This window comes from Salvelinus alpinus, chromosome 23, assembly GCF_045679555.1.
Source record: "Salvelinus alpinus chromosome 23, SLU_Salpinus.1, whole genome shotgun sequence".
Taxonomy (NCBI): Eukaryota; Metazoa; Chordata; class Actinopteri; order Salmoniformes; family Salmonidae; genus Salvelinus; species Salvelinus alpinus.
In genome coordinates this window covers 15802156-15820584 of record NC_092108.1, presented here as the reverse complement: position 1 = coordinate 15820584, position 18429 = coordinate 15802156, and the positions used below count along the sequence as shown (strand labels likewise).

At 46.3% G+C, this 18429-nt stretch overlaps 1 protein-coding gene across 1 annotated transcript in view; it reads left to right on the top strand.

The window, feature by feature from the left end:
• LOC139550335 (semaphorin-6B-like) overlaps positions 1 to 18429 on the top strand; it is a 79756-nt gene that overhangs the window by 36614 nt on the left and 24713 nt on the right. Inside the window, exons 2-5 of the mRNA XM_071361171.1 lie at positions 7360 to 7483; positions 14459 to 14570; positions 14884 to 14944; positions 15147 to 15209. Coding sequence (XP_071217272.1) covers positions 7360 to 7483; positions 14459 to 14570; positions 14884 to 14944; positions 15147 to 15209 — 360 coding nt within the window. The remainder of the gene's footprint in view (positions 1 to 7359; positions 7484 to 14458; positions 14571 to 14883; positions 14945 to 15146; positions 15210 to 18429) is intronic.

Below are 18429 nucleotides of genomic sequence, written 5' to 3'. Positions count from 1 at the left end.
TTTTATTGTCCCTAGCACAAGGTTCCCCTGTGTAATGCGTATGCTGTTTAATCAGATTCTTGATATGCCACACAGGTAGATGGATAATCTTGGCAAAGGAGAAATGCTCCTTGTAAACTAATTTGTTCACAACATTTGATAGGCATAAGCTTTTTGTGCATATGGAACATTTCTGATATCTTTTCTTTCAGCTCATGAAACATGGGATCAACACTTTACATGTTGCGTTCATATGTTTGTTCAGTATATATACACACACACACACACACACACACACACACACACACACACACACACACACACACACACACACACACACACACTGCATTCGGAAAGTATTCAGACACCTTGACTTTTTGTTACATTACAGCCTTATTCTAAAATGGATACAAATATTTTCCGCCCTCAATCTACACACAATACCTCAATGACAAAGCAAAAACAGGTTTTTAGAAATGTTTGCAAATTTATAAAAAATAAAAAGCAGAAATACACTGCTCAAAAAAATAAAGGGAACACTTAAACAACACAATGTAACTCCAAGTCAATCACACTTCTGTGAAATCAAACTGTCCACTTAGGAAGCAACACTGATTGACAATAAATTTCACATGCTGTTGTGCAAATGGAATAGACAAAAGATGGAAATTATAGGCAATTAGCAAGACACCCCCAATAAAGGAGTGGTTCTGCAGGTGGTGACCACAGACCACTTCTCAGTTCCTATGCTTCCTGGCTGATGTTTTGGTCACTTTTGAATGCTGGCGGTGCTTTCACTCTAGTGGTAGCATGAGACGGAGTCTACAACCCACACAAGTGGCTCAGGTAGTGCAGCTCATCCAGGATGGCACATCAATGCGAGCTGTGGCAAGAAGGTTTGCTGTGTCTGTCAGCGTAGTGTCCAGAGCATGGAGGCGCTACCAGGAGACAGGCCAGTACATCAGGAGACGTGGAGGAGGCCGTAGGAGGGCAACAACCCAGCAGCAGGACCGCTACCTCCGCCTTTGTGCAAGGAGGAGCACTGCCAGAGCCCTGCAAAATGACCTCCAGCAGGCCACAAATGTGCATTCTTCAAAGTAGCCACCCTTTCCCTTGATGACAGCTTTGCACACTCTATTGTCTGTAGGCTAGTGAGAAAGAAAACTCAATTCAATCTATTTTAAATTCAGGCTGTAACACAACAAAATGTAGAAAAAGTCAAGGGGTGTGAATACTTTCTGAAGGCACTGTATATCCCTCAATTATTATCCCCAGACATAGAGAAGTTGTTATTTTCATAGCACTGAATCCTTGTCCAGTCATGGTACAGGCGTGAAACAGCCTGGTGAGAACTGTGGTAGAGTACGTGGAGCTGTAGCTCTGTGCAGGGCTGGGGTCAACTTCATTACAATAGGCTCTATGCATTATACCGCCTCCAACGTTCTAATTTACTTCCGACCGGGTTGATGACTTCCGGAGCGAGTTCTGCTATTGTTTTTATCATTAGCTTACGAGCTATCTTCGATGCATTTCTGACTGAAATAGTTCGCAATGACTACGTTTAAATTACAGCCCCGCGAAGGAGGTGCATTGTTCAGTGCCTCTGTGTTCAGTTTCTTCCAAATGTAATGGTATTGTGAGCTTCCATCGTTTCCCAGTTGATGTAGAGCTGAGAAAAAGGTGGTTGGTGGCAGTACGTCGTGACAACTTTGCTGTCACCAAACACACAGAGGTGTGTGGTACACATTTCGTCAAAAGTGACTTTGTTGAGGGAAAAATTGGGGGCGACAATACCTAAAAAGAGGTGTTGTTCCTACTGTCTTCGCGTGGAACTGGCACATTCAAAAGAGACCTGGTGTTTGGGAAAGAAGACTGAAACCTCCTGCTCCGACTGAGGGGGGTGAAGAACAAGGTGCGCTGCCTATGGACTGTGCCGTCTCTGATCCGGTCCAGAGCATGGGCCAAGCCAGTGTAAATGTACATGTGTTTATTTGCTAGCAGCAAAATAATAATTTGTTTATCTACGACATGTATCAATCATTTGTGTTGTAGTGAATATCAGTTTGTGTGGAGCTTGTATTGGCTTTAATTAGGCACTGAGTAACAGGGGTGAGGGAAATAAATCAAGTAAACACAGAATAGCCAGAATGCAAGATTGAATACAATGTAGAGATGTGTAATTGATTAACTGAACTGTTGAACATTTACTGAAATATATATTTTTTCAACAAATCTATTCTACTGTAGATTTCTTCACAAGAACATCAATACTTATTTTTCATAAAACCACTAAATTTGGCACCCATGCAGGGGATCCGTTCAGGTGCGAGAGACACTTCTGCAAGTAGTGGTAAAAATACAAGTGGTCAACCTTCTCTCTTATAGTTTTTGAAACCTGTAGATCTTTATATATCCTTTCAACTAGGATGTCCTCCTGTGCACAGATGACAAAGTCACACCAGCTACAACCTGTGAGAAGGATTTGACCTTGCACCTGCCAGTAGTAGGCATGAGATCTCTTCAACTTCAGCTCTCCATTCTGTATCTTCAGGTAAAGGCAGTCAACATAACTTGGTACATTTGGGCACTTGAGCTCTAAGAGTCCAAAGTGTGGTCTTACACTGGGATCAAATATGATGCCATCTGGAGAGGATCCTAACCACGGAGCATCTGGGTGCACTATGAAGCCACACGGAAAGAACTCAGTACTACTGTACAGCCACTGGCTCCATGGCTAGCCCCCTCTTCATCTCCATGGTCTGCATACCAGATCCCTTGACCATCCGCTCAGCTAGGTGGTCAGCTGAGGTCTCTCCCCGGACATGGCAAACCTCTTGGAAACGAGAGGATGTTATTCTCATTTTCCTGAGCTGATGCCATTCCGGGCTGCTGTTCTGCTCCCTTGTAGCAACCTGGACTTTGTGTGACATCTCGTAGGTTGTCTCTAATGCCTTGAGGTGGAACTGCTCCTGATGGCTAAGGACGTAAGCACACTAGGAAGCCTGAAGCCTGTAGCCATCTAATGGAAGTATTGGTGGAGAAGGGGCATCGGCAATCTTCACAATTTCACTGGTCTTTGTTCTGTGGAAGCTGATAGGACAGAACACTGCCGGCTTGCACTGGCCCAAAGGCGGACTCAACCAGGGCCACGTCAGCTGACATTTACATTGTTGTCACAAGAGGGGCAGTAAGTGAAGAAAAGTTGGCATTCCTTCTGAGACGCGGAGAAGGTCCATGTCAGGCATGTATCCACTGAGTGCTTTGTAGAGAGCACTTCTGCAAAACATTTTAAAACCTTAACATCAGGTTGGAGAGATTACTATGACAAAGACTCATGTAACTTTTCCAGAAACAGCACAAGCCCGAAAGTTCAAATACAATTAATTAAAATATACAGATTTATAGATTATATATTTACCCCCAGTCTTTGTCCCAAAAATGTGTCATTATCATCTGGATACAATCACAAGAAAATGTTTTCTAAAATGTTTCCATTCTAGGAACCTCCAACTTTCCTTATTCCATCAGCACACGAGTTAGTAGGTTTACTGAACTCTATCCCATCAACCGGACCTGGTTTCACACCCTAATTAACAAGAATTTACTGTTACATAGGCTGAATACTTTTCAGGTGCATTTTTTTATGGATATTGATGGACTCACAAGTGTTCTTGGCTTGTGCCAACGCTGTTCTGTGTCTGTGCAGCTGTGAACTGGTGGTGCAGCAGGAATGTTTAGTTGAGAGTAGTGCGCTGTCTGGTAAAGAAGGGCCACCAGATGATTGCACAGAGCACTTCCTGCAACACAGGAGCAGTGGCTTTGGACCACTATCACTGGTACGGAGTGCTTTAACACCATCTGTGAAGATAAGTGAAGTGACTGAAGTGAGAAACAAGAATGATGCGGCCCATAAATAACAATAAACATAGTAGTGTCTAGTCTTATTAACTATGGGCTCATTTAACTATACAGGAATAGATTGTGTCTCAGTAACACAATTACCAAACACTGCATCAACAGATCTTTACCAAATAACCTGTTAACTGGGCAATTCTAAATTGGGATTGGGACCCATCATTAAAATCTATCTACTGATAAGATTAAACGTTGACACTGTCTCCAACACATTTTGACCATGATGACAGTGTCTCACAGGAGATGTTTAACAAGGTCCCTAGTAGCGATCTATAACCTTTCCCTACTCTCATGCTGTGCTATGCGGCTTTTCACTCTTCCTCATGGACCTGTGACAGGCAGCCCTCACGGTGATCTCCCCTGTCAATGTATCTTTGTTAGATACTGTGTAGAAGACATGAATAACAATTATTTTTACTAGCAAATATAGCTAGCAAGCATAACTTAACCAAGCTAACGAAAATACACACATTCTCAGGTAGATTCTGTCAACGTTCCATCATTTTACGAAGTAACTAGTTAGCTACAGTTAATAGTTAAATTATCTAGCTAATGATTGTAGCTAGCTAACGTTATATCTGTCACTGACTTGGTACTCACCTTCATAGTTGTCTATGTAGCTTCCTATATACATCTTGAACCCCTTTTCATTCTTGCTAGCTGGAGTCTCGGAGGCTGAGTTAACAATTCGATGTACATCATTAATATTAATTTGAGGCAAGTCCTGAAGACACCACTGTGACATAGTGGTAGTAACGTTATATCGTCGATAACAACTAGACTGACCGGAAATTTCCACACCGATAGGAAGTGTGTTTAGAACGTTCGATCATGGAATGTGCATAAGGGCTATTAGAGAAAAATCATTCATGAAATTAAATGTCTCTACTATTTTCCCTCGATAAAGTTTTTCATAAAGAATTTCAATAAAATTCTTGAATTGACTGAGTTGAAATGGATCTGAGCCCAACCCTGCGCCTGATACCTTAGCTAAGAGAGTGTCAGCCAATCTCTCTCATTATTTATGTGTGGCAGTAAGTCAGCTCTTGTTTTATAAAGAGCAATCTGTTGATTGATGCATTGCTGGGTGGATGCCCACATTTCACTGTTTCACCCCTGCAGTGTGCGTGTGCGTGCGTGTGTGTGCGTGCGCATATGTGTATGTGAGAGAGACGGTGAAAGAGAAGTTTGTCCGGATAAGAGCCTCAACTGAATGACTAGTATTGTTGTGCATTACCAAGCATTGGGCTCTATAGAATACATTACAAAGCATTGGGCTCTATAGAGTACATTACCAAACATTGGGCTCTATACAATACATTACCAAGCATTGGGCTCTATAGAATACATTACCAAACATTGGGCTATATAGAGTACATTACCAAACATTGGGCTCTATAGAATACATTACCAAGCATTGGGCTCTATAGAATACATTACCAAACATTGGGCTCTATAGAGTACATTACCAAACATTGGGCTCTATAGAGTACATTACCAAACATTGGGCTCTATAGAGTACATTACCAAGCATTGGGCTCTATTGAATACATTACAAAGCATTGGGCTCTATAGAGTACATTACCAAGCATTGGGCTCTATAGAATACATTACCAAGCATTGGGCTCTATAGAGTACATTACCAAGCATTGGGCTCTATAGAGTACATTACCAAGCATTGGGCTCTATAGAATACATTACCAAGCATTGGGCTCTATAGAGTACATTACCAAGCATTGGGCTCTATAGAATACATTACCAAGCATTGGGCTCTATAGAGTGCATTACCAAGCATTGGGCTCTATAGAGTACATTACCAAGCATTGGGCTCTATAGAGTACATTACCAAGCATTGGGCTCTATAGAGTACATTACCAAGCATTGGGCTCTATAGAATACATTACAAAGCATTGGGCTCTATAGAGTACATTACCAAGCATTGGGCTCTATAGAATACATTACCAAGCATTGGGCTCTATAGAATACATTACAAAGCATTGGGCTCTATAGAGTACATTACCAAGCATTGGGCTCTATAGAATACATTACCAAGCATTGGGCTCTATAGAGTACATTACCAAGCATTGGGCTCTATAGAGTACATTACCAAGCATTGGGCTCTATAGAATACATTACCAAGCATTGGGCTCTATATAGTACATGGAGATATTGTCCAGCTTATCTGTGACTTCCCTCAGCTTGTCTGATGTTCTCCAGCTGCCTTCAGTCTTTCACCTTTTTGGAGGGTTTGCTATAGGGCCCAGCTTCTCTGTTATATAGGATGTTATGGTGTATGGCCCTGTAGGGATCCCTCTATAGCAGTAGCCTCTTCTCTCTATATAGGACTCTGGGGTGGTATATGGCTTAGGTCACCGTGTTAAGGTGTATGGCCCTGTACGGTTCCCTCTATAGCAGTAGCCTCTTCTATCTATATAGGACTCTGGGGTGGTATATGGCTTAGGTCACCGTGTTAAGGTGTATGGCCCTGTAGGGATCCCTCTATAGCAGTAGCCTCTTCTCTCTATATAGGACTCTGGGGTGGTATATGGCTTAGGTCACCGTGTTAAGGTGTATGGCCCTGTAGGGATCCCTCTATAGCAGTAGCCTCTTCTCTCTATATAGGACTCTGGGGTGGTATATGGCTTAGGTCACCGTGTTAAGGTGTATGGCCCTGTAGGGATCCCTCTATAGCAGTAGCCTCTTCTCTCTATATAGGACTCTGGGGTGGTATATGGCTTAGGTCACCGTGTTAAGGTGTATGGCCCTGTAGGGATCCCTCTATAGCAGTAGCCTCTTCTCTCTATATAGGACTCTGGGGTGGTATATGGCTTAGGTCACCGTGTTAAGGTGTATGGCCCTGTAGGGATCCCTCTATAGCAGTAGCCTCTTCTCTCTATATAGGACTCTGGGGTGGTATATGGCTTAGGTCACCGTGTTAAGGTGTATGGCCCTGTAGGGATCCCTCTATAGCAGTAGCCTCTTCTCTCTATATAGGACTCTGGGGTGGTATATGGCTTAGGTCACCGTGTTAAGGTGTATGGCCCTGTAGGGATCCCTCTATAGCAGTAGCCTCTTCTCTCTATATAGGACTCTGGGGTGGTATATGGCTTAGGTCACCGTGTTCAGCTGGAAATGCTCAACAATGTGTAGCCATTCTAAACAATAGGGCACATTGCATTTCATTTGGCACAATGGTCACTGCGCTAAAGCCAGATTGGTGGCATCATTTAGTCTCCTGCTCCTCTGATGCAGCCTTCTCCCCAGTCTACGCTGCTCTGTGGACCATACTTTAGTGCCAGGTCATTTGTGCCTGCCTGCGTACATGTGTGTGTGCCCGTGTATGCAACCTATTGCAATCAATATCTCTCTACACCACCTATATAATGTACGGTGTGATTTGCAACTATAGGACTGGTCACTGATTATTCTCTCTTCTCTCTCTCCTCTCTTTCTTTCCCTTTCTAGTGCCCGTGCTGTGCTGCCATGACAACCATGGCCCCTCCCCTCACGTTTCTCCTCCTTCTCCTCCGATTGGCTCACAGTTCTTTCCCAGAGGAGCCCGGTCCGCTCAGCTACGCTCCCTTAGAGGGTATGTGTCCTTCTCATTGTGTGTGTGTGTGTGTGTGTGTGTGTGTGTGTGTGTGTGTGTGTGTGTGTGTGTGTGTGTGTGTGTGTGTGTGTGTGTGTGTGTGTGTGTGTGTGTGTGTGTGTGTGTGTGTGTGTGTGTGTGTGTGTGCGCGCATGTATACTGAGTATACAAAACATTAAGGACACCTGCTCTTTCTATGACAGACTGACCAGGTGAATCCAGAAGGATTTTTAATCCTTGAGACAATTGAGACATAGATTGTGTATGTGTAACATTCAGAGGGTGAATGGGCAAGACAAAAAATGTAAGGGCCTTTGAACGGGGTACGGTGGTAGGTGCCAGACGCACCGGTTTGTGTCAAGAACTGCAACGCTTCTGGATTTTTCACGCTCAACAGTTTCCCGTGTGTATCAAGAATGGTCCTCCCCCCAAAGGACATCCAGCCAGCTTGACACAACTGTGGGAAGCATTGGAGTCAACATGGTCCAGCTTCCCAGTGGAATGCTTTCGACACGTTGTACAGTCCATGCCTTGACGAATTGAGGCTGTTCTGAGGGCAAAAGGAGGGGTGCAACCATAGCTGCGGGAAGTAGGGGTGCTGCAGGACCCTCTGAAAAAAATCGGAATTAAAAAATATTTACATTTTTTTCTCACAAAAGTGGTGTACTGGGCCTTTACTAGTATTAGCAGACCAATGTAGATGTCTGTAGTACGGGCCAAAACTATTTCTCAGCATCTCCGCTTTAGCAAGAAAGGTACTTGTATAATTAAGAACAGTATCTTGCAGGATTCAATAGTTGGAATTGTAAGAGTTGTTGCTATGTCCCTTTCTCTGTGATTCTGTCATTTTTTTATTTTTTTTATTTTTTTATTTCACCTTTATTTAACCAGGTAGGCTAGTTGAGAACAAGTTCTCATTTGCAACTGCGACCTGGCCAAGATAAAGCATAGCAGTGTGAACAGACAACACAGAGTTACACATGGAGTAAACAATAAACAAGTCAATAACATGGTAGAAAAAAAGAGAATCTATATACAATGTGTGCAAAAGGCATGAGGTAGGCAATAAATCGAATAATTACAATTTAGCAGATTAACACTGGAGTGATAAATCATCAGATGATCATGTGCAAGAAGAGATATTGGTGCTGGTGTGCAAAAGAGCAGAAAAGTAAATAAATAAAAGCAGTATGGGGGGTGAGGTAGGTAAATTGGGTGGGTAGTTTACAGATGGACTATGTACAGCTGCAGCGATCGGTTAGCTGCTCGGATAGCAGATTTTTAAAGTTGTTGAGGGAGATAAAAGTCTCCAACTTCAGAGATTTTTGCAATTCGTTCCAGTCGCAGGCAGCAGAGAACTGGAAGGAAAGGCGTCCAAATGAGGTTTTAGCTTTAGGGATGATCAGTGAGATACACCTGCTGGAGCGCGTGCTGCGGGTGGGTGTAGCCATCGTGACCAGTGAACTGAGATAAGGCGGCACTTTACCTAGCATAGCCTTGTAGATGACCTGGAGCCAGTGGGTCTGACGACGAACATGTAGCGAGGGCCAGCCGACTAGGGCATACAGGTCGCAGTGGTGGGTCGTATAAGGTGCTTTAGTAACAAAACGAATGGCACTGTGATAAACTGCATCCAGTTTGCTGAGTAGAGTGTTGGAAGCTATTTTGTAGATGACATCGCCGAAGTCGAGGATCGGTAGGATAGTCAGTTTTACTAGGGTAAGTTTGGCGGCGTGAGTGAAGGAGGCTTTGTTGCGGAATAGAAAGCCGATTCTTGCTTTGATTTTGGATTGGAGATGTTTGATATGAGTCTGGAAGGAGAGTTTGCAGTCTAGCCAGACACCTAGGTACTTATAGATGTCCACATATTCTAGGTCGGGACCGTCCAGGGTGGTGATGCTAGTCGGGCGTGCGGGTGCAGGCAGCGAACGGTTGAAAAGCATGCATTTGGTTTTACTAGCGTTTAAGAGCAGTTGGAGGCCACGGAAGGAGTGTTGTATGGCATTGAAGCTCGTTTGGAGGTTAGATAGTACAGTGTCCAAGGAAGGGCCGGAAGTATATAGAATGGTGTCGTCTGCGTAGAGGTGGATCAGGGAATCGCCCGCAGCAAGAGCAACATCATTGATGTATACAGAGAAAAGAGTCGGCCCGAGAATTGAACCCTGTGGTACCCCCATAGAGACTGCCAGAGGACCGGACAACATGCCCTCCGATTTGACACACTGAACTCTGTCTGCAAAGTAGTTGGTGAACCAGGCAAGGCAGTCATTAGAAAAACCGAGGCTACTGAGTCTGCCGATAAGAATATGGTGATTGACAGAGTCGAAAGCCTTGGCCAGGTCGATGAAGACGGCTGCACAGTAATGTCTTTTATCGATGGCGGTTATGATATCGTTTAGTACCTTGAGCGTGGCTGAGGTGCACCCATGACCGGCTCGGAAACCGGATTGCACAGCGGAGAAGGTACGGTGGGATTCGAGATGGTCAGTGATCTGTTTGTTGACTTGGCTTTCGAAGACCTTAGATAGGCAGGGCAGGATGGATATAGGTCTGTAACAGTTTGGGTCCAGGGTGTCTCCCCCTTTGAAGAGGGGGATGACCGCGGCAGCTTTCCAATCCTTGGGGATCTCAGATGATACGAAGGAGAGGTTGAACAGGCTGGTGATAGGGGGTGCGACAATGGCGGCGGACAGTTTCAGAAATAGGGGGTCCAGATTGTCAAGCCCAGCTGATTTGTATGGGTCCAGGTTTTCCAGCTCTTTCAGAACATCTGCTATCTGGATTTGGGTAAAGGAGAAGCTGGGGAGGCTTGGGCGAGTAGCAGCGGGGGGGGCGGGGCTGTTGGCCAAGGTTGGAGTCGCCAGGAAGAAGGCATGGCCAGCCATTGAGAAATGCTTGTTGAAGTCTTCGATTATCACGGATTTATCGGTGGTGACCGTGTTACCTAGCCTCAGTGCAGTGGGCAGCTGGGAGGAGGTGCTCTTGTTCTCCATGGACTTTACAGTATCCCAGAACTTTTTGGAGTTAGAGCTACAGGATGCGAATTTCTGCTTGAAAAAGCTGGCCTTTGCTTTCCTGACTGACTGCGTGTATTGGTTCCTGACTTCCCTGAACAGTTGCATATCGCGGGGGCTCTTCGATGCTATTGCAGTTCGCCACAGGATGTTTTTGTGCTGGTCGAGGGCAGTCAGGTCTGGAGTGAACCAAGGGCTATATCTGTTCTTGGTTCTGCATTTTTTGAACGGAGCATGCTTGTCTAATATGGTGAGGAAGTAACATTTAAAGAATGACCAGGCATCCTCAACTGACGGGATGAGGTCAATATCCTTCCAGGGTACCCGGGCCAGGTTGATTAGAAAGGCCTGCTCGCAGAAGTGTTTTAGGGAGCGTTTGACAGTGATGAGGGGTGGTCGTTTGACCGCAGACCCGTGGCGGATACAGGCAATGAGGCAGTGATCGCTGAGATCTTGATTGAAGACAGCAGAGGTGTATTTGGAGGGCAGGTTGGTCAGGATAATGTCTATTAGGGTGCCCATGTTTACGGATTTAGGGTTGTACCTGGTGGGTTCCTTGATGATTTGTGTGAGATTGAGGGCATCAAGCTTGGATTGTAGGACTGCCGGGGTGTTAAGCATATCCCAGTTTAGGTCACCTAACAGAACAAACTCTGAAGCTAGATGGGGAGCGATCAATTCACAGATGGTGTCCAGGGCACAGCTGGGAGCTGAGGGGGGTCGGTAGCAGGCGGCAACAGTGAGAGACTTATTTCTGGAGAGATTAATTTTTAAAATTAGAAGTTCGAACTGTTTGGGCATAGACCTGGAAAGTATGACAGAACTTTGCAGGCTATCTCTGCAGTAGATTGCAACTCCTCCCCCTTTGGCAGTTCTATCTTGACGGAAAGTGTTATAGTTGGGTATGGAAATCTCAGAATTTTTGGTGGCCTTCCTAAGCCAGGATTCGGACACGGCAAGGACATCAGGATTGGCAGAGTGTGCTAAAGCGGTGAGTAAGGCAAACTTAGGGAGGAGGCTTCTGATGTTGACATGCATGAGGCCAAGGCTTTTTCGATCGCAGAAGTCAACAAATGAGGGTGACTGGGGACATGCAGGGCCTGGGTTTACCTCCACATCACCCGAGGAACAGAGGAGTAGTAGGATGAGGGTGCGGCTAAAGGCTATCAAAACTGGTCGCCTAGAGCGTTGGGGACAAAGAATAAAAGGAGCAGATTTATGGGCGTGGTAGAATAGATTCTGGGCATAATGTGCAGACAGGGGTATGGAGGGGCGCGGGTACAGCGGAGGCAAGCCCAGGCACTGGGTGATGACAGAGAGAAAAAGAGAGCGATCGAAGGAGGGAGGAGGTAGATAGTCAGAGAGGTGGAGATGGAAATAGAGAGTGGTGGAGATAGAGAGAGAGGGAGTGATGAAAGAGAGAGAGATTGAATAGAAGCAGAGGAGAGAGAGAGGGCAGAGCGTTTGGAGATATGTAGATGGATGGATGTGTATTATGTCGCTCCCTGCAGTCAAGGACAATGAGAAAGGGGTCCCACTCAATCTCCTGAAGAGGAGTCCGTATGGGGATGTCACTGTGTCCTCTCCACCTTCCCTGCAGTGTGTCCTGCCTGTCCTTCCATACTGTATGTGTCTGATCTATCCCCTCTTCCCCCTAATGGAATCCAGAAAATAACAAAACCCTGTTCTCAAACATTTACATCAAAAGGTGCAAATTTATGCGCAAAGACACAAAACATCCACATCAAATTAAATATTTTTCTTGATCAAATAATATGGAAAACAACCACTTTTTGTGCAGTATTAATTTAGCGTCCTTACAATCCACTTAATGTAAATGTACATTACTGTATTGTACATAGGCTGGTCATCTAGGTTTGTACCTGTAGACTTTTCATCACCATGAAGAAATGACCAATACAGTAATTGAGTACATTGAGGCATCAAGTGGTTTGTGATGATATGAAATGTTGATATGGCTCAGTTGGTAGAGCATGGTGATTGCAATGCCAGGGGTGTGGGTTTGATTCCCACGAGGAACAAGTATGAATATGTATGCACTCACTACCTTAAGATGCTCTGGATAAGTGTCTACTAAAAAGGAATGAATAGACCATTTCAGTTTTCACATAAAAATAAGTTCCATTTGCAAAGTATTTCAAGAAACTGGAAAACATATGAAGCAAGTATTTGTTAATTCCACAAGTATTATCAGATTAACTGTTTTGTACAGATAATTATCAAACTCAAATGACAAATGCTGGTAAACACTCAAATACATTTAGTTTTTTTTTAAATCACAAAAGTGCTCTGGCCCTTTACTAGTCCTGAATTAGCGGACCGATATAGACGTCTTCAGCACGGTCATTATTTTTTGCTCATCCCCCCATCAAAAACAACGCAGCACCACCACCACCAAACTACATCCTGCAGCTATGGATGCAACTCAATATTAGGAACGTGTTCTTCATTTTTCGGTATACTCAGTGTGTGTATGTGTTTCTTTGGCCTGCATGCGTTTGTGTATGTATGGTATCCGTGCTGAATGACCCTTGGTGGATCTCAGTATTCCATCAGGACAGAAAGGTCAGGGGTCACAGCCTTGGTCTGGAGCTGTTTTCACACGAAACAACCGTGTCACAGAGATAGATTGCAGAAGCACTGGGAAATGTGTTTCTCCTTGAGTGTGTGAACAAAAGATGTAATGCTCTCCCCTCCTCCTCTCCTTTGATTTAATATTATGGAGCTGCGATCTGAGGTCATTGCTTTGTTTCTGTTTTACTGCATATCTGATTGAGCATCAACCTAGTTCAAGGGGAGGGGGGTGTGAGAGGTGGAGAGGGAGAGAGTGAGACATGGGAGGACAGAGAGAAAAAGAGAGCGATCGAAGGAGGGAGGAGGTAGATAGTCAGAGAGGTGGAGATGGAAATAGAGAGTGGTGGAGATAGAGAGAGAGGGAGTGATGAAAGAGAGAGAGATTGAATAGAAGCAGAGGAGAGAGAGAGGGCAGAGCGTTTGGAGATATGTAGATGGATGGATGTGTATTATGTCGCTCCCTGCAGTCAAGGACAATGAGAAAGGGGTCCCACTCAATCTCCTGAAGAGGAGTCCGTATGGGGATGTCACTGTGTCCTCTCCACCTTCCCTGCAGTGTGTCCTGCCTGTCCTTCCATACTGTATGTGTCTGATCTATCCCCTCTTCCCCTCATGCAGTGTGTCTTGCCTGTCCTTCCATACTGTATGTGTCTGATCTATCCTCTCCACCCCTCCTGCAGTATGTCCTGCCTGTCCTTCCATACTGTATGTGTCTGATCTATCCCCTCTTCCCCTCCTGCAGTGTGTCCTGCCTGTCCTTCCATACAGTATGTGTCTGATCTATCCCCTCTTCCCCTCATGCAGTGTGTCCTGCCTGTCCTTACATACTGTATGTGTCTGATCTATCCCCTCTTCCCCTCATGCAGTGTGTCCTGCCTGTCCTTCCATACTGTATGTGTCTGATCTATCCCCTCCTCCCCTCCTGCAGTATGTCCTGCCTGTCCTTCCATACAGTATGTGTCTGATCTATCCCCTCTTCCCCTCCTGCAGTATGTCTTGCCTGTCCTTCCATACTGTATGTGTCTGATCTATCCCCTCTTCCCCTCCTGCAGTATGTCTTGCCTGTCCTTCCATACTGTATGTGTCTGATCTATCCCCTCTTACCCTCCTGCAGTATGTCTTGCCTGTCCTTCCATACTGTATGTGTCTGATCTATCCCCTCTTCCCCTCCTGTATCACTATCATTGTCTGTCTCCATCTTTCTGCCATCGCTCTGTTTCTACCTCTTCCGCCTTTCTTACTTTTTCACTCTTCCCCTCCTTGCTTTTTTTTCCTCCATCGCTCTTGTCTTTCTCTCTCCGTCCCCTGTAATGTAATGATAGAGTATAAACAACCCTGTCTTTCGCTCTCTCATCCTTCTTCGCAGTGGTGAGGAGGTATCCTGTGTTTGTGGGTAGAGCTCATCATTCCTCTCAGAGACAGGAGCTGCACATTCAGACAGTGCTCCAGGTCAACCGCACTCTCTACATAGGAGCCAGGTAATAATCAGAAACTGCCTGTATCCTACCGCACACACTGTACACAGTACCCCACCGCACACACTATACACAGTATCCTACCATACAGACTGTACACAATACCCTACCGCACACACTGTACACAGTACCCTACCACACACACTGTACACAGTATCCTACCACACACACTGTACACAGTACCCTACCACACACACTATACACAGTACCCTACCACACACACTGTACACAGTATATAGTTGTTTCATGATCAGATACTCTGTAAAAGACTGAAAACGTCTTTGTTTTTCTCCTGTTGTCTGTGTTTGTAAAACAGAGATGATCTATACAGAGTGGAGCTGGACAATATGTCAGGGGATGAAATGTTCTACAGCAAGGTGAGACAGACAGACAGACAGACAGACAGACAGACAGACAGACAGACAGACAGACAGACAGACAGACAGACAGACAGACAGACAGACAGACAGACAGACAGACAGACAGACAGACAGACTGATGTAACAAACACCTCTGATTAAATCAGATCCCAGTATGATTGTAACCCTGTGGTCATGTCATTTTGTGGTCCTCTGCTAGAAGCGGACGTGGGAATCCAATAAGAATGACATTCGAGTCTGCAGGATGAAGGGCAAACATGAGGTTAGTTCCCATCTCTAGCCCAGAGGGCAGCGTATGTCAGTGGTTACTCACAGGAAAAACAACTTTAGACTACAGTGTGTTGTTGGGGGTGCTGTGGGGTTATCCATTCTAGTAATCCCAATGACATGTTGTCCTGCAGTGAGAATGTGATACCTGCAACTGATCTGAGTGATGAGTAATATGGGGTGATACGATCAGTGAATAATGGAGGCCTAAGAGATAAAGGAGAGAGGGAGGATAGAGAGAGAAAGATTTTACTTTTATCTGTCTTATTGGCAGAGAGGGGAGAAAGAAAGAGAGTGAGGGGAAAGAGAAGAGAGAGAGAGTGAGGGGAAGAGAAGAAGTGGGGGAGGAGGAGAGAGAAAATCGGGGAAGGAGAAAAGACAGCGAGAGAGAGATAATGAGATGGTGGTGTCACACAGCCCTGGGGTAGACCATGGAAATCAGGATGGAAGGGAGGGAGATAGGGAGAGAGAGGGAGAGAGCGATCAGTGGAGTAAGCAATTGAGATATATAAATAGAGGTAGAAGACCAAACAGTCACAGATAAAAGGAGAGATAGAGACAGATTGGAGGTAAAGAGGAAGAGCGTGGGAGAGAGAAAGAGTTGTGTGACATTAAGGTTGACAGATGAAAGGGAAAGAAAGAAAAAGAGAAAGTAACAACATCAAAGGTTTTTGACATCAAAAGTGGAGAGAGAGACAGACAGAGAGTTTTGAGTTTTTATAAAAACCTTTATTTTATACTTAATAATGAACACAAATAATGGCACACTGTGCCTTTTCAGAAATTAAGCAACAAATGTGTCATTCCTAAATAAAAATGTATTAAATAAAAAAATATATATATATATACGTTCAACTCATTTCATCGACAAAAATGGTTTGCCCTCCTCCACAAAACAAACCGCTCCTTCATAAGCCCACTTCTCCTCAAACAATGGGAGATCTTTTACAGCCGAGAAGAACTCAAAATCCACTTTTATGCTCACTTTGACTAATCAGTTAAAAACACATCTTACAACCTGCTCATAACCCGTGTCTATCTTATGTTTCCTACTCAGAACAATAGCCATCTTAGCTTGTCCCTGTCACGTGTGTTCCCTCTCCGGCCTCTAGGTCACCAGGCTGCTCGTTATGGCGCACACCTGTCACCATCGTTACCTGGACTCCATCACTTCCCTAATTACCTTCCCTATATATGTCACTCCCTTTGGTTCCTTCCCCATGCGTCATAGCTTCTGTTTCATGTCTGTGTGTTGTTCGTGTTTTCTTGTTTTGTATTATGTTCTGTTTATTTATTAAAACACTCACTCCCTGAACATGCTTCCCGACTCTTAGCTCACTCGTTACAGTCCCCCTGTTACGTTCGTTTAGAGATGGATTGGACCAAGGTGCAGTGTGGTAGGCGAACATCTTACTTTTAAAATGAACACCGAAAAAACAACAAAATACAAAACAAACGTAAAGTTCTGCAGGCTACACAGCAACTATACAAAATCAAGATCCCACACACTAAGGTGGAAAAAAGGCTGCCTAAGTATGATCCCCAATCAGAGACAACAATAGACAGCTGCCTCTGATTGGGAACCATACCAGGCCAACATAGAAATACAACATAGATTGCCCACCCTAGTCACACCCTGACCTAACCAAATAGAGAATAAAAAGGCTCTCTAACGTCAGGGCGTGACAGTACCCCCTCCCTCAAAGGTGCGGACTCCGGCCGCAAAACCTGACTCTATGGGGGAGGGTCCTAGTGGGCATCTAGCCTCGGTGGCGGCTCCGGTTGGGGACGTAGACCCCGCTCCACTTGCGGATCCCTCCGCTTCCGTGGAACCGGACCGTGGATCGCCGCCGGAGGCTCCGAACCGTGGATCGTCGCCGGAGGAACCGAACCGTGGATCGGCGCCGGAGGCTCCGGACCGTGGATCGGCGCCGGAGGCTCCGGACCGTGGATCGTCGCCAGAGGCTTCGGACCGTGGATCGTCGCCGGAGGCTCCGGACCGTGGATCGTCGCCGGGGACTCCGGACCATAGATCGTCGCCGGGGACTCCGGACCGTAGATCGTCGCAGAGGGCTCCGGACTAGGAACCCCCGCTGGAGGCTCCGGACTGGGAACCGTCGCTGGAGGCTCCTGACTGCAGACCGTCGCTGGAGACTCTGTACTGCAGACCATCACTGGAGACTCCGGATCTTGGATTGTCTCTGGAGGCTCCGGGCCATGGATCATCACTGGAAGCTCCGGGGCATGGATCATCACTGGAGTCTCCGGGCCATGGATCATCACTGGAGGCTCCGGGCCATGGATCATCACTGGAGGCTCCGGGCCATGGATCATCACTGGAGGCTTCGGGCCATGGATCATCACTGGAGGCTCCGGGCCATGGATCATCACTGGAGTCTCCGGGCCATGGATCATCACTGGAGGCTCCGGGCCATGGATCATCACTGGAGGCTCCGGGCCATGGATCATCACTGGAGGCTCCGGGCCATGGAACATCACTGGAGGCTCCGGCCCATGGATCATCACTGGAGGCTCCGGGCCATGGATCATCACTGGAGGCTCCGGGCCATGGATCATCACTGGAGGCTCCGGGCCATGGATCATCACTGGAGGCTCCGGGCCATGGATCATCACTGGAGGCTTCGGGCCATGGATCATCACTGGAGGCTTCGGGCCATGGATCATCACTGGAGGCTTCATGCGTGGAGCAGGCACAGGACGTACCAGGCTGGAGACACTCACTGGAGGCCGGGTGCATGGAACTGGCACAGGATATACTGGACCGTGGTGGCGCACTGGAGGTCTGGAGCATAGAGCTGGCACAACGCATCTTGGACAAAGGACCACCTTCGCATGGCAAGTGCGGGGAGCTGGCACAGGACGCACTGGGCTGTGGAGGCGCACTGGAGACACGGTGTGTAGAACCGGCACACATTGTACCGGAACGGTGACACACACCTCAGGGCGAGTGCGTGGAGGAGACACAGGACGTACCGGACTGGGGTGGCGCACTGGAGGCCAGATGCGTGAAACTGGTGCATATGACACCGGACTGGTGTCACGCTCCTCAGCACGCCTGCTCTGCAGCACTCTCAACGCCAAAACCTCTCTCCGGGAATCTTTCGTCGAGTTCCTCACTCGACTCCCTGACTGGCTCTGGTTCACCCCTTGGCTCCGCCGACCACTCCGTGTGCTGCCTCTCGGGCTTCCATCGT